The sequence below is a fragment of the Xyrauchen texanus genome, chromosome 34 (assembly GCF_025860055.1).
Source record: "Xyrauchen texanus isolate HMW12.3.18 chromosome 34, RBS_HiC_50CHRs, whole genome shotgun sequence".
Classification (NCBI taxonomy): Eukaryota; Metazoa; Chordata; class Actinopteri; order Cypriniformes; family Catostomidae; genus Xyrauchen; species Xyrauchen texanus.
This window is the reverse complement of record NC_068309.1, coordinates 34381611-34398221: the sequence shown is the minus strand read 5'-3', so window position 1 is coordinate 34398221 and position 16611 is coordinate 34381611. Positions and strand designations below refer to the sequence as shown.

The following is a 16611-nucleotide window of genomic DNA, read 5'->3' as shown; positions in this document are numbered from 1 at the left end:
GATGGAATCAATTCGGTGTCCGACGTAACCTAATTGTTAGCAAGGCAGCTAGCATTAGCAAGTTCATCCAGTCTGACCCTACGTTACCACTGGCGCGTTGTGACTTGTGAGCGAAGCTGAGCGTGTTTTCAATTAATTCCTATGAAAGCGGAGCGTCATGCTCGCAAGGTGGATCGAAAGATTGGCAGCGGTGCAGAGCAAGCTCTCTCTTAGCATTGTGAGCGCCTTTGAGCGGATTTCGTCCGCCCCAGTGGAAACGCAGCCTGAGAAAGCCGAACTGCTTGTGTTTTAGCGACACGCGGTAAATATAAAAAATTCCTCAAGCTTATCATGGATTTTCTTTATCGTGATATTTATCGATATCCTTTTATCGCCCAGCCCTACCTTGAATTAATAATTGCACTTTTGAAACCAATATTTGCTTAAATATTTAAAGACAGAAATTGTACATGATCCATTAAAAAGACTGATGGTAGGTTTAGAATATGTCACGAAAAAACATTTCAGTTGACGATAATGTGTAAAATGACAAACTGTAACAAGCCAAATTTTAACAAATAATTAAAGAGTTTGAAATAATTAAATGTCTCAAACATATTAAAGATTTATCAGTGTAAAATGAAAACCTGAACCCCCGAAATAATAATGCAGAAATATTAGTTACTCTTTTGCAAATTCCTCATGCTTTAGAGATGTAATATTCCGTGCTTTCGAGACAATTTAATGCATTAGCCTATATGTGTAGAACGTTTTTACGGAAACAACATATTCACAACACAAGTTATGCATTCTGACTAGTGGGTAATGCTTTTTTGCATGGACAGATGTAAGTTGTATTATTACATTTATGTTGTGGATACACACTGGCAGCAAAAAGTTTGGAATAATGTACAGATTTAGCTGTTTTGGAAGGAAAGTGGTACTTTAATTCACCAAAGTGGCATTCAACTGATCACAAAGTATAGTGAGAACATTACTGATGTAAAAACCATCACTATTGTGAAAAAAAGTCATTTTTGATCAAATCTAGACAGCTTTAGATAGCAGTTAGCTTTTTGTTGCCCTCACAAATTGTAAGCTATATCCCAACCCACGTTACCCTAAATGGCAATATGTTTCTGATTCCTTCGTAGAATGAAGAAAAGCGTAACCTCAGCCTTGGCGGTCATGTTGGCTTTGACAGTCTACCTGATCAGCTGGTCAGTAAATCGGTGACTCAGGGTTTCTGCTTCAACATCCTCTGCGTGGGTAAGCAACTATTAACAGCACATTTAAACCCTGTACTTGCTCAATGTTCATGGAGAACCTGAACTTATTGTAGAAATGCCCCCCTGAGTATAAGTCATTCACTCTTGTTTCTCAAGGGGAGACGGGCATTGGCAAGTCTACGTTAATGAACACACTTTTTAACACAATGTTTGAAAATGAGGAGGCCAGCCATTACCAAAACGGCGTCTACCTCCGACCAAGAACGTACGACTTGCAAGAGAGCAACGTCCACCTCAAGCTGACTATTGTTGACACGGTGGGTTTCGGGGACCAGATCAACAAAGAGGAAAGGTAAGAACAAAAATGTCTCTATATGATTTGTGTAAGCAGACATTGGTTTGGAAAGTTGAACTGAGAAACAGCCTAAATTTACTCATGCATAGTGTGTCAAAGTGATAGTTCACCCCAAAAGTGTAAAATTGGAAGCCTATTTTTGTTGTTGTTGGGACATATAGAGACTTACTGCCTGTCTGATATAGTCAAGAATGATGCCAGACATTGCATCCAGAATAAGGCAGTCACCATAGACTCTGAAAGTTCACAAGTGGTGCATGATGGGAAAATATCCAAGAAGCCAAGGGAAAAGGTCAGATATCGTAAACATGGTCCTGGCAAGTCGGCGCACAGCTGCTTCTGTCTTGCTCTTGGACACAGGGGAAGGGAGTTGTCGTAATTTATTAGAGAACAAGAAACATTTTTATGTGTAAAACATAATTGACAGTAGTGAAGAGATTGTCTTATAAAGTTTTTAGTCGTTCAAGTTAAAATAATAGGTTACCAATAATTGAAGCACCAACAAAGCAAGTTCTCGCTTGAATGCCCCATCTCGCATGTGGGGATTGCGTTAACTGTTGCTCTCGTGCACTCTCGTGAACGTGTACTGGAGAGCAAAATTGGTAATTTTTTTTATTTTTTTCTTCAGCTATAAACCCATCGTGGACTACATCGACACACAATTTGAAAACTACCTACAGGAAGAACTGAAAATCAAGCGCTCTCTCTTCAACTACCATGACACCAGAATCCACATCTGCCTCTATTTCATTGCTCCCACGGGACACTCGCTCAAGTCCCTGGATTTAGTCACGATGAAAAAGTTGGACAGCAAGGTATATATGCATGTCACTTGAATATGTTGTTGTGCTGGCAAATTCAGTTATTGTGTTTTCTGCACTTGTCTACCAGTATTGTCAATATCCTAGAGCAGAGAAATACTTTTATTCTATTTACAGTGTCAAGAAAAAGTATGTGAACCCTTTGGAATTTGCACTTTCTGAATTAATTGGTCATAAAATGTGATCTCATCTTCACCAAAGTCAATTTAACTAATCAAAGTAAAGCTTAATTTAGCAAAACACAATTATAATCATTTATGTCTTTATTGAACACATCCCTTTAAACATTCACAGTGCAGTGGAAAAAGTAAGTGAACACTTGGATATATGTTATAAATAAACGTCCCCTAGATGTAATGGGGTAGAAATATTTATAGGAAAATAAAAGTCCTTCACATAGCACCTAAATGGACATGTCATACATCAAATGAAATCTCTCATACTCAGAAATGCAACTGTATAGTTAATATTGTTGTCCTAATACCACAGTTTTAAAGATTTCAAACTCCATGCCATACAGTCCATCCAGAAAGTATTCACAGCGCTTCACTTTTTCCACATTTTGTTATGTTACAGCCTTATTCCAAAATTTATTAAATTCATTATTTTCCTCAGAATTCTACCAACAATAGCCCATAATGACAATGTGAAAGAAGTTTGTTTGAAATCTTTGCAAATTTATTACAAATAAAAAATGTAAAAAATTAAGTGTACATAAGTATTCACAGCCTTTACCATGACACTCAAAATTGAGCTCCGGTGCATCCTGTTTCCACTGATCATCCTTGAGATGTTTATACAACTTGATTAGAGTCCACCTGTTGTAAATTCAGTTGATTGGACACACCTGTCTATATAAGGTCCTACAGTTAACAGTGCATGTCAGAGCACAAACCAAGCCATGAAGTCCAAGGATTTGTCTGTAGACCTCCGAGACAGGATTGTATCGAGGCACAGATCTGGGGAAGGGTACAGAAAAATTCCTGCAGCATTGAAGGTCTCAGTGAGCACAGTGGCTTCCATCATCCATAAATGGAAGAAGTTTGGAACCACCGGGACTCTTCCTAGAGCTGGCCGCCCGGCCAAACTGAGCGATCTGGGGAGAAGGGCCTTAGTCAGGGAGGTGACCAAGAACCTGATGGTCACTCTGACAGAGCTCCAGCATTTCTCTGTGGAGAGAGGAGAACCTTCCAGAAGAACAACCATCTCTGCAGCATTCTGCCAATCAAGCCTGTATGGTAGAGTGGCCAGACGGAAGCCACTCCTCAGTAAAAGGCACATGACAGCCCGCCTGGAGTTTGCCAAAAGGCACCTGAAGGACTCACAGCCCATGAGAAACAAAATTCTCTGGTCTGATGAAACAAATATTGAACTCTTTGGCCTGAATGGCAAGTGTCATGTCTGGAGGAAACCACGCACCGCTCATTGCCAATACCATCCCTACAGTGAAGCATGGTGGTGGTAGCATCATGCTGTGGGGATGTTTTTCAGCGGCAGGAACTGTGAGACATGTCCAGATCGAGGGAAAGATGAATGCAACAATGTACAGAGACACCCTTGATGAAAACCTGTTCCAGAGCACTCTGGACCTCAGACTGGGGTGAAGGTTCCTCTTCCAACAGGACAACGACCCGAAGCACACAGCCAAGATAACAAAGGAGTGGCTATGGGACAACTCCGTGAATATCCTTGAGTGGCCCAGGCAGAGCCCAGACTTGAACCCGATCATCTCTGAACCTCTCTGGAGAGATCTGAAAATGGCTGCGCACTTACGCTCCCCATCCAACCTGATTTAGCTTGAGAGGTCCTGCAAAGAAGAATGGGAGAAACTGCCCAAAAATGGGTGTGCCAAGCTTGTAGCATCATACACAAAAAGACTTGAGGCTGTAATTGGTGCCAAAGGTACTTCAACAAAGAATTAAGCAAAGGCTGTGAATACTTCAATGAGTTTCAAACAAACTTCTTTCACATTGTCATTATGGGGTATTGTTGTAGAATTTTTAGGAAAATAATGAATTTAATCCATTTTGGAATAAGGCTGTAACATAACATAATGTGGAAAAGGGAAGAGCTGTGAATACTTTCCGGATGCACTGTATAGTAGACTCATAAACAGATGTTAACGAGTTCCAATGATTCCTTCAAGTCTGTAGCTGTCACTTTTATTTTTTTTTACCTCATTTAGCATTTTGGCTGAAAGGCCACTTCTTGGGAGAGTAGCCACAGTACTAAATTGTCTCCATTTATAGACAATTTGTCTAACTGTGGACAGATGAATATGTTTGAGTGCCTTTTATACCTTAACCCACATCTTCAATCTCGTTTCATTAATTGGATGCCAGGTTTGCCAACACCTGAATCTAATTAGATTTTGTTGACATCAGTAGCCTAGGGGTTCACATTCTTTTTCCAACCTACACAGTGAATATTTGAATGAAGTATTCAATATGTAGAAGAAATATACAATAATTTGTGTTACTGGTTAAAACAGATTTAGTTTGTTCATTATTGTTACTTTGATGAAGATCAAACTAGATTTGAAGACAAATGTATACATAAATGGAAGTAATTCCAATGAGTTTTTCTTGCCACTCTATTGTTTTTATTTAATTTGTGAGTCGAGCCAGAATCAAACATGCGTCTCCTACATGAGAGACACTGCTATTACTCTTTAAGTGTATATATTAATCGACCAATGCTGACAGTCTCGAATATCATGCTATATATGGTTTAATATTTTCAAATTTATTTAACATTGTTCAATATCTTCAAAATGCCAAATATCGTACAGTAATATCAAAATGCCCAATATTGAACTATTTTATGAAATTGCAGAATATCATAAATCTAATTGTCAAGTAGTGTAAAATATATTTTTTAAAGAAATAATTCACTAAACAAATTTGAATTCAGTCACAATTAATTCCCTGTCATGGTGTTCAAATCTTTTTTTCTGTAGAACAACAAAGATGTTTTAATGAATAATACAATGGCAGTGCCTTACTTTACAATAGTTCACAATACTATCAAAAAGTCATTTATTGTACAATATTTATCACCCTGAACCAATATGTTGATTACCAATGCCAAGATTTCTGAAAATATGACTTAAATTGTGTTTTTGTTAGCCTTTGCCTTTGTGTGAGAGTTAACAGGATGTCATTATTGCTGTACTGATGAATGTATAGATAATCCTTAAATGAGTGAAAATGTAGGACAGTGGGAGTGACCTTCCTCTGTCTGCTGGTGCATAAAGTGCCAATCAATTTTTTCATCAGAGTAATAGAGTGAACGAGAGGAGAGGTAGGAGTTTCTGTTGTTTCACAAGACCCACAGTGCGCAGATGGTGCAGTGATAATGTCATAATGATGTAGCCCCAGGACCCTGTGACCTCACAATTTTGAGCCACATTTCACACGAGATGCCCATGTTTAGAGCTATTCAGAATTAATAAATCTATGTTTCATAATGCTAATAATGATTATTTTAGTTGTCGTTTTTGTCTGTCAACACTTTGTTCGCAAACTATTTATTAAAGAGAGGTGTATTTCAAAAGTTTCTGCATTCTAATATCCCATGTTAATATACTTAAGCTGTTTAGTGAGTAAAAATGACTTTCTGTTTGACAGAAGAAAGAAAATCATATGTGTTTAAAACAATAGAATGCTATGACGCTATACCTTAAAAGTCATGGTCGGTGGTTGTTGGCTCACTTAGGAATCTCTGTAAGAATTGTTTTTATTTATTATTAGGGATGCACCGAAATTTCGGCCGCCGAAAATGGCACTTTCAGTTTTCGGCCGAAAGAGAAAAAAGGCCGAAAATATGAGCCGAAAATATATACCTCCTCGCCCCGCCCCTCAGTGCTCTGATTTCAATCTGGATCGATCTAGCCCTTATCACAGCGCTACCCAACAAAGGCGATCATGTCAGCGGTGTGGAAATTCTTCAAAGTTTCTGAAAAGGACATCAAATTTGCCATCTGCAGTGTTTGTTCAGCAGAACTTTCAAGATATATATATATATATATATATATATATATATATATATATATATATATATATATAAACAGAGTACAGCAAGAGATTCTACAGGAAAGCGCCCCGATCCACAGCAGTGCCACAACTAGCACAGCTACACCACAGCTTGAGACGTATCTAGCTGATCTACGCCAAAAGCGACAATCCCCTTGACTACGGTCGCATAAACAAAGACCGCTTTCCTTTGCTTGCATGGATTGCGCACAGGTATTTATCTGCCCAAGCACCAGCACAGAGAGTGAGAGACTGTTCAGTGCAGCATCTCATGTTCTTGAAGAGAAACCTGTTACTTGTACTTAAATAGAAAGCGGTCCAATATGATGTGTATAGCAGTTACATTACACTTGTTCTTCACTCGAGGATACATCTGTCGTTTACAGTTGCGGTTGGATTTAGTTCAATTACTGCTGTTTTGCACAATCATTATATATTATAGTTCTATATAGATCAGTGGAATAGAGGCCCTCTGCCATTCTGTGTTCTGTCTTTTTTGTTTATTAAAATTACTGTTGCATATTAAACTTTTTGAAAGATGTTAGCTAAGTTCATTACTTTTACTGTTGTTTTGCATATAATAGTTTTCTAAAACTTTACATTATTTGGATAATTGTTAATAAAATCTGTAAAATTAGATTTTTACAGAACTGAAAGAAGAATAAGATTTAATATAGTTTTGTTATATTTTTTTGTCCAATATTGGTGTTACTTTCAATAAAAGTGTGATTTATTTTATTGGTTTTTAGTTTTTCAATTCAGATTCATTAAATTCATGAAATTAATGAAAAAGTATAAAATTAATACAATTATACACAACATTTTTTTAAAAGATTTTGATTTCGGCCCAGAATTTTCATTTCGGTGCATTCCTATTTATTATTGTTATTTTTTCTTATTTACCACAAGCCCTTTAATTGGATGGTGAATCCAAACCATAATTCCACTGAAGCATAGAAACACAGTGGAGAACTCATCTATCATTTAACTGCAAGCATGACATGTGTGGAATTAGAACGTAAACATATGTGATATATTGTGAAATATATTTCGATTTTCTCTTTTTAGGTGAACATTATCCCTATTATCGCTAAAGCAGACACAATTTCCAAGAGCGAGCTACACAAGTTCAAGATCAAAATCATGAGTGAGCTGGTTAGCAATGGTGTTCAGATCTACCAGTTTCCCACAGATGATGAAGCCGTCACAGAGATCAACTCCTCTATGAACGTGAGTATTTCTTGTACACACAAACCACACAAAGGTCCATCTAAATTTGAAATTGATTTAAGAATGGAAATTCATTGCATTGTTTTATAGTTTATACGGATAGGCTTTGGCTTTGATTATGCAATTTTTGTTCGTACAACGCAACAGACCAGGATATGATGTCATGCGAGAGGACTTCTGGTATTAGTAAATAATATATCAGAAAAAAACAAATAATATTATTTTAAACATTTTCAAATGTATTGTCTACTCACTTTCCTGCATATATGCAGCTTTAAAAAAGTATCTATTCTTTATATTGAGCCAAGAGGTCAGCATGTGACGTTTCGATCTTCTATTGGTCACGTGTCCTCTCGTCGGATGAATTCACGGATCAGAGTTCAACAAGCTTGAAGAGAAGTACGAAATTTATTTGCATGAGCTTGCGTTTCCTGTCTGTTTCTTTCAGATGCGTTTGAATGGGAGTGGATTGAGTGCGAAGTGTAGTGTACCATTCCTTTATGTGGCAAGTTCCTATGTTGTTTGGCAAGAGAAATATCTTTAGTTAGGCTAGGTATATATTGCAGAAATGTGTTCGAATAATAATAATAATAATAATTATTATTATTATTATTATTATTATTATTATTATTATTATTAATATTAATGAATGTAACTTTATTGAATATTGGTGTATTTTATCAAATAGTGGTTTCCACTGCCATCATTATTACATATCGCAGTAGTTTCCTGGTGAGATGAACACTAGTGGCTCTAAAACAAAAATTACTTTTATACACTTTCACACTAACCACATATAAAACAGCAGTTTGTGGCTCTCTATCTGCAAAGCTCAGTTTTGGCCTCAGCGCCTCCTTTAAACTTAAAGTAAATCACTGTTATGATTGGCTAACAGTATGCAGCCCCTCAAATACATTTACATTTGAAACTCAATCGAAAAAAATTGAACAAGCTCCACAACAATAAAAAAAAAAACGTAACTTCAGGGTTTAAATGACGCACATACAACACATTGCATCTGAATATATTAAACTGTTCATCTCAAGCATAGCTGTTATCGCTCAACAACATAAACTATAAAACAGTCATGACATTTGAAATATTCATTAATGGAATTGGTTACTTACAGTTTTGCGAACAGGTTCAATAGTGTTTTAACTGCCCCTTTCATCAATAACAGTTCCTTTGCAAAGCTTGAATTATACTATGACTGGTTCACAAGCAATACACACTGAAATGTGCTGAACACACATAATACAATCCATGGTGAAATTTGATGCACAAACATAATCAAATGCATGGTAATACATGACACACACTCCTCATCCTACACTGATGCAATCAGGAGCTTTTGGGAACATTTCAGGAACATTTTCTGATGTTGGGATGCTTCAGCAGAGGCCAAAGTCGAGACGCTGGTCTTCACCGTTGAGACATCTCACATCTTCCATCATTTGTTTACTCTGGACGAGACCCGATTCTCCCAGCTAGCTGCAGCAGTGGAAAAGGATGGAACAGAACAAACCCATTTTTAAAAGTTGAGCATGCACTGCTCTTAAAACACAGCACACATAATTGTAAATGCATTAAATTCATCATAGACTAACAATTAAAATTAGCACAGATGGGGGTCTGGGTAGCTCAGCAAGTGAAGACGCTGACTACCACCCCTGGAGCAAGTTCGAATCCAGGGTGTACTGAGTGATTCCAGGCAGGTCTCCTAATCAACCAAATGTGCCCGGTTGCTAGGGAGGGTAGATTCACATGAGGTAACCACCTCATGATTGCTATAATGTGGTTTACTATCAGTAGGGCACATGGTGAGTTGTGCATGGATGCCGTGGTGGATTCATCTTCAGTCACCCGGATTGAGGCGAGTCACTACGCCACCACAAGGACTAAGAGTTAATTGGGAATTGGGCAATTCAAATTGGGGCGAAATAGGATAAATAAATAAATGGCACAGATGGGTGCAAAAACACATTTATACTCAAAACATTAAGACGTAGAATGGGGGTCTACTTTTAAGAGTTATAACTTTACATTGTGTCTTTTAAAAGCAGCACGAGATGCATGATAATGGACAAAGCCATTCATCTATTGCATGTTTATTTAGAATAACACTTAAAAATAGTCCAGATGGGCAGAAGACTCTGTCCTGAGTAAGTCCCCTTTGGTGTGCAGGAACATTAGGCCCATCTGTCTTATTTTCTCTTGCGTGTACTGTCAGTCATGTGCTGATGTATTCATCCGTGTGATGTCACAATGTAGAAAAAATGCAAACGAGACATTTTTGGTTTAAATAAATGCTCTTTTTGTATTGAGGAAGTTTTGAGTTCTGAAACTTAAAATAAGTTTCTATAGAACAATGTAATCTTACATGTCAAAGGATAAAGTCAAATTTGTATTCCTCGTCTCATGGCTACGACCAGGCTACAAGTCCTGAATGTGAGTTGACACCTCATCTGTTTGGGAGAACATTTAACTCGCTTGTAGTGCTTTACAGTAGACATTTCAGCTTGAAATTGCTGCAGTTCATGTAATGAACCATGTAATATCTTTTTGCAAAAATGTGACAACAGTTGTATAATTACCATGAGTTTTTGTTGCCTTTTCTATGCAAATGTTCATTTCCCAGTTAAGTGATGTGAACAACCATGTAGGACAACCAATTACATTTTCAATCCACATCTAATCATTTGTTTGTTCCTTTCCTTAAAACCAAGTCACATGGGAAATATCTGTGTTAAGCATCAATAGGGCACTTTGTATCTCATCATTCCATATTGGGTTTTTGTTTTGTGATTCTTGGAGGACAGCTCGCTGAAACATTAGTTGTTTGTGAGAACAGATATCTTTACCTGACCTCACTTTACTTGGTTTGTCATGCTATGTTAGCCTTAAGGTAGAATTCAAAGAATCCATCTTTTGAGATACGACAGTGACGGGCTTATTCACGCATCGAAAAGTAAACTCATGTCCCATTCTAAACCAGCAACAAATACAGCTGTGTATATGTTTGTTGGTTGGTAGAGTGGCTTAAAGGGCACCTATTATGTCCCTTTTCACAAGATGTAATTTAAATCTTTGGTGTCCCCAGAATGTGTCTGTGAATTTTCAGCTCATAATACCCTACAGATAATTTATTATACCTTGTTGAAAATGGCAATTTTTGGGTGGGAATAAAAACTAGATGTTTTTGTGTGTGTCTTTAAATGCAAATGAGCTTGTGCTCCCCGCCCCGTATCCAGAATAGGGTGGAGTTTTGACATCTCTGTTTCGGATAACTAGACATCATAAGCAATATGACTAACAGCAAAATATTGGTATTCAGCCTTATATGTTTGAACCGGAGTCAGACACTGATGAGGGAGTGGCGACTCCTCTCTGTCAGAATAAACAACTTTGAGAATGAACCAGGAATTTCTGAATGTTATTTGATAAATGTATTTATTTGTTGTAGAGTTTTTGCAGCAGTTTTGTAAAGATGGATGAGCAACAAACATACAAATACTGTTACTGTATGCGCTATAACGAAACAACACACACACAAACAAACATGTCCGTCGGCAGTGTCCGTCAACAGTGTGGGCAGGGCCGTGAATCTACGAACTGTAAGTTCTGAGACAGTGCTTATTAATGGGGATTAAAAAAAAAAAGGACTGGGTGGATTTTTATCATAGGGCGGTTGTGTACACACACTGCCAACGCACATTTATGTTCAAACACCATGTAAAAGTTAATTTTGCATAATAGGTCCCCCTAAGTTTAGCGCTGCGAAGGTTTCTGATTAGAGCCCTACTAAAAGACATGCTATGAGTTGTCACCATTGTATCATTGAGCAATGTTCTGGGTTCAGCAAGTTAAGCAACCTGATTTGTGGCATTACCACTGAAAATAGTTTGGACTTGTCTCTCCATACAAAAAATAAAGAATACACTTACAGTGGTAAAAGAAATAGGACAATGCACTTTAAGCCTTTAAAAAGAAGTAATGTGTCAATGTCACAAAAGGCATGCCACTTTAACTTGTTTTGAACTCTGGTTACTTTAAGGGGGATTGTTCCTGTTATAGGTTTACTAAAAGTCACTTTGGATAAAAGAGTCTGCTAAATTATTACTACATCGGTGTTAAAAGCTCATCAAGGTGATCGATACATCAATAATTCCTTTAGAGAGGCAGACTGAGGCACTTGAGCAGGTGTTGGTATGATGCATTGTGGAGAACATTTATTGGATTACTGATCAACTCAAGTGGGTGATAAATACATTGGATGTTAGTGTGAGAGCTCTGTAAGACTAACTTAGATCTGACACACAAGAAGCCCATTTCCTCTGTGTGCTGGATCAGTTGATCAGTTTCAGTGTTCAGATGCAGCGTTCAAATGTTCAGATCTTTTGACCATTTTTATATTAGAGGTTTCTTTGTCCCACATGTTGATTTTTATTAAAACTAACATATTTTTCATTTTGTTTGTCTCAATATGCATTTATAGCTACAGTAATTTTATACAAATTATGACTGTCTCTAAATCGTTGAGTGATTTCCAACACAACCAGCAATTTTCAACAAATTGTTTTCAAAATTTTGTGTACGTGGTTACCAAGGAGACATCCGTGTCAGTGAAGAGAATGCTTGAAATGAAATAGGAGACATTTATTTCAAGGTAACTTGACTAAATATTTCTATTGTGTGTCATTTCCACTCAAGCTGTAATTTTGTCAAAAAGTGTGGAAAATATTTAAGGAACACTAACTCCTCCCAGAGCTTTCAGGCTTCTTTAACCAAACACTGTACAGACCTTCAAACTGTTCTATTGACCTGTTATGTGACATCACTGTATGACCGCGCTGCCATGTTTGTGACCAAAATTCAAAATGTCTTCATTGTGCTGCACTCTGGGATATGGCAAAATGTGGCAACATTTTTGTTGCTATTTATACATCATTAAAAGGTGATACTGGTGTTTATGTGCCATTGCCAAAAATAAAAATGTTCTTTCAATAAAGTTTTAGCATTTAAGTGACCCGACTTCATTTTGCCAAAGTCAAGCTGCTATGAAGGGGAGAACACTGATAAAACACTTGTGGGTCTTTTGCTCATTGTGGCATTGAGACGTGGTCATGTGTCGGTCTGCGGGAGAGAGAGAGCGGTAAGGCTTGTCACCTGGTTCATAATTAACCCTAACACCTGTATCTTGTTATAGTGATGTGGAGGGAGACATAAAAGGCACGCCGAGTGTCCAAAGAGAGGGAGAGGGAGAGTAAACAAGAAAGCACAACAGCTACGAAAGAGAGAGAGTGCTTTTCCATTTATTTGTAAAGCTTCACATGTATCGATGGTTACTGTCGATTTTTTTTTTTTTTTTTTTTTTGTGTGTGTGCGTGTGAAACTGAAAATTAAAAACTGCTGTCTTGTCGTCATGTGTGCGATAGGGACACCGATATGAGCAGTATGCACACTAGAAGCTCAGTTACAGGTACTATAAAATAACAGATTTCTGCTCTAAACATCATTTTTGGGAATACTGAGTCACATGAGGAGTCACATGATGCGATGCGAGGTGTGGATGTATGAATGTCGAGCTCTGTGCACTTTGCTAGTTTTTATACTTTTAATGATATAAACCTGTGAGATTCGATACATCCTGATCCATAACTGTTGTAGGAAGCCAATATGTCAAAGAATTCAAAATGATTTGAATTTATTGGATACAATAAAAGACACTTACGTGCTCAAGCTGACGCCCCTCCGGAGGCCACGAGCCAGCGAGTCGATTTAGCCAGAGTGGTTAAAGAAATTCGGCGAGAATTGCTGAACGTATTGGCAATGCTGACGAAGGTTGTTGCTGACTTTGAGGATCTTGCTGCAATATGTCGATCAATCATGTCCATGGAGACCAAATTCACTGAGATGGTTACAAGAGTGGGGGATGTCGAGAAACATGTTGATTATCTGGAGTCATCGGAGAGGGAATTAGCTGCTAATCCACTAGCGACAAAGGCAGATTTGGTGCGTGTCCGGTAGAAGTTGGAGGATTTGGAGAATTGTAACCGGTGGAATAACGTCCAAATTGTTGGAATTCCTGAGGGAGCAGAGGGTCAGAATATGACGGAATTCCTGGATGGGCTCTTTCCAAATCTGCTTGACATAACAGGCCATAAACTGGAAATCGAGCGAGCTCACATGGTCCTGGTTTGGTGATCCTCTGAGGGAGACCGACCCTGATCAATTCTGGCCAAATTTCTGAGATCATCCGATAAAGGTCTTGTGTTACATGAGGTGAGGAGTAAAGGAAGACTTTCTTGGAAGAACCACAGCATTTTCTTATTCCCAGACATTGCGAATTCGACAAGAGGGAAACGTGATCGATTTAAGGAATGCAAGAATCTCTTACATCAACGGAAGGTCGATTTTGCACGGATGTTCCCGGCCAAATTGAGAAAAGATACCAAGGATGGCCGTAAAGTATTTACATGACCCGAGCAAGCCATGTCCTTCATAAAGTGGTGGTGGCATAGTGGGCTAAAAAACTGAACTGGTAAGCAGAATGTTGTCAGTTTGATCCCCACAGCCACCACCATTGTGTCCTTTAGCAAGGCCCTTTTTTTCCCATTTTGTCATGGAAGGTGGAGTTTTGGCTATTCTGGGCAAGACAGTCATACTTTTAGTTGGGGGCAAAGCAGGGAAGCTTTTGGCTAGATATATAAAGCAGAGAGAGTCTTTTCTACCATTCCCTCAGTGAAATCTAGTTGTGGTGAAATTTTTACCTTGGCCATTAATATTAATAATGCTTTTAATGGGGGGGCTGGATAGCTCAGTGGTAAAGACGCTGGCTACAACCCCTAGAGTTCGCTAGTTAGAATCCCAGGGCATGCTGCGTAAATCCAACCTAAGCAACTAAATTGGCCCGGTTGCTAGGGAGGGTAGAGTCACATGGGGTAACCTCCTTGTGGTCGCTATAATGTGATTTGTTCTGGGTAGGGCACGTGGTGAGATGAGCGTGGATGCCACAAAGACTCCACACACACTATGTCTCCATGGCAACATGCTCAACAAGCCACATGATAAGATGCGCACAGGTTGACGTCTCAGCTGGGATTCGTCCTCCGCCACCCGGATTGAAAAAGTGGAAAAACTCCACAAAAACAAAGGGGGAAAAAAAGCTTTTAAAGAATTCTATGTTGATCTCTATAGCTCCATGTCTTCATCTACTTATGAAGATATTAGGAACTTTGTGAAACCATTAGAACTCCCTAAACTGACGACTGAGCAAAGAAATTCTCTTGATTCTGAGATAAACTTTGGAGGAGTTTGGCAAGGTAATTAAGGCCTTGCCTACAGGCAAGGCTCTGGGCCAGATGGCTTTGCTGCTGAATTTTTTAGATCTTATGCTACAGAACTGGCTCCACTTTAGTTAGAAGTTCATATGGAATCATTAAAGAATGGAAAGCTTTCGCCAACCATGACACAAGCCGGATCAGTCTGATTCTTAAAAAGGACAAAGATCCAAGAGAGTGTAAGAGTTACTGTCCAATTTCCCTGATCCAGCTAAATGTAAAAATATTGTCAATAATTCTGGCTAACCAATTTTAGTTACGACATTTTTACATTTAGATCAACTGGGCAGCAGCTCTTCTGATAACATTAGGTGTTTCATCAATATCATGTGGTCAGTGGCGACTGATCAGATCTGGTCGCTGCTATCTCACTTGACACCGAAAAGGCTTTGATATTGTAGAATGGGATTATCATTTTAAGATTTTGGAAATATAAGGGTTTGGGAATACTTTTATTGGATGGATTAAGTTACTTTGTAGACATCCGGTTGCGGCGGGACAAACAAATTGATTAATTTTAGGTTATTTTACTCTGGATAGGGCCAGGGTTGCTCTCTTTCCCCATTATTGTTGTGCCTTGCCCTAGAATCATTAGCAGCTGCGATAAGAGGGGAAGATGATTTTCCTGGGGTGGTGGCAGGAGGTATGGTGCATAAGCATTTGCTTTACGCTGATGATATTTTATTATTTGTCTCAAACCCCATTAGATCCTATCTATGCCTTGCCTCCACAGAATTATTCATTCCATTTCTCAGGATACAGATTAAAAAATCTGAAGCTTTGGCTCTGACAGTGTAGTGCCAGTAATGGCTTTTCAGCCGGGCACCTTCCAGTGGCCCAACAGGGCATTCAATATTTGGACATTTTATTCCCAGCTTATTTTTCTGATTTAGGTAGTTAATTTTGACCCCTTAATAAAAAGATTTTCAAGCGATTTGGGCAGGTGGGCTTCATTAAATGTATCTATGATTGAGAAGGTTAATGTTATTAAAATGAATTGTATTCCAAAATGTAACTACCTGCTACAGTCTCTCCCTGTTGATGTCCCCCTCTTATTTCAAGCAGTTTTAGAGCCCAAGTCAGACATTTGGAATGGTAAACATCATTACATTTTATTGACAAAGGTGGGATTGGCCTACCCAAGATTTTGTTTTACTTATATGCATTCAGTCTCAGACATTTGGTTCATTGGTCATCAAAACCAGCCCCTCCCTTGTTTTGCATTGAACAGGAAGTTCTTGCCCCTATTTCACCATTGCAAAGCCTTTCTATCAAACTAATCGGAGAACTAAAGTTACACCCCGTTATCCTCAAATGGTCATAACCCAAAAATTGGGTTATGACCAGTGTTATGATTGGTAGGCAGGTTATTTTAAGGAGTGGTTTGCAGAGATGGGGAGGTAGGCGGCTTTCGATGAGGTGTCAAGTAGAAGCCTGGGGTTTTGGGATTTGTTTGATAGGAAATGAGACAATTATTTCGTATTTTTGGGGGACTCTCACGGAGGGGCTGTGGAGAGAGAAGTTTAGTTTTAATTATGTAGTGTGAGTGTGCGTATTCTTATATGTGACCACAGGGGTGTTCGTTGGGGGTCAGGGTGGGGTTGGTGATTGGGGAGGGGCAGT

The 16611-nt window shown here is 38.5% G+C and overlaps 1 protein-coding gene across 2 annotated transcripts in view; it reads left to right on the top strand.

The window, feature by feature from the left end:
* The window catches only part of LOC127627518 (septin-8-A), a 62461-nt gene that overhangs the window by 15273 nt on the left and 30577 nt on the right, over window positions 1–16611 (top strand). For both annotated transcript variants that reach the window (XM_052103935.1, XM_052103936.1), the window contains exons 2-5: window positions 1134–1248; window positions 1365–1560; window positions 2192–2378; window positions 7487–7648. In XM_052103935.1, coding sequence (XP_051959895.1) covers window positions 1134–1248; window positions 1365–1560; window positions 2192–2378; window positions 7487–7648 — 660 coding nt within the window. The remainder of the gene's footprint in view (window positions 1–1133; window positions 1249–1364; window positions 1561–2191; window positions 2379–7486; window positions 7649–16611) is intronic.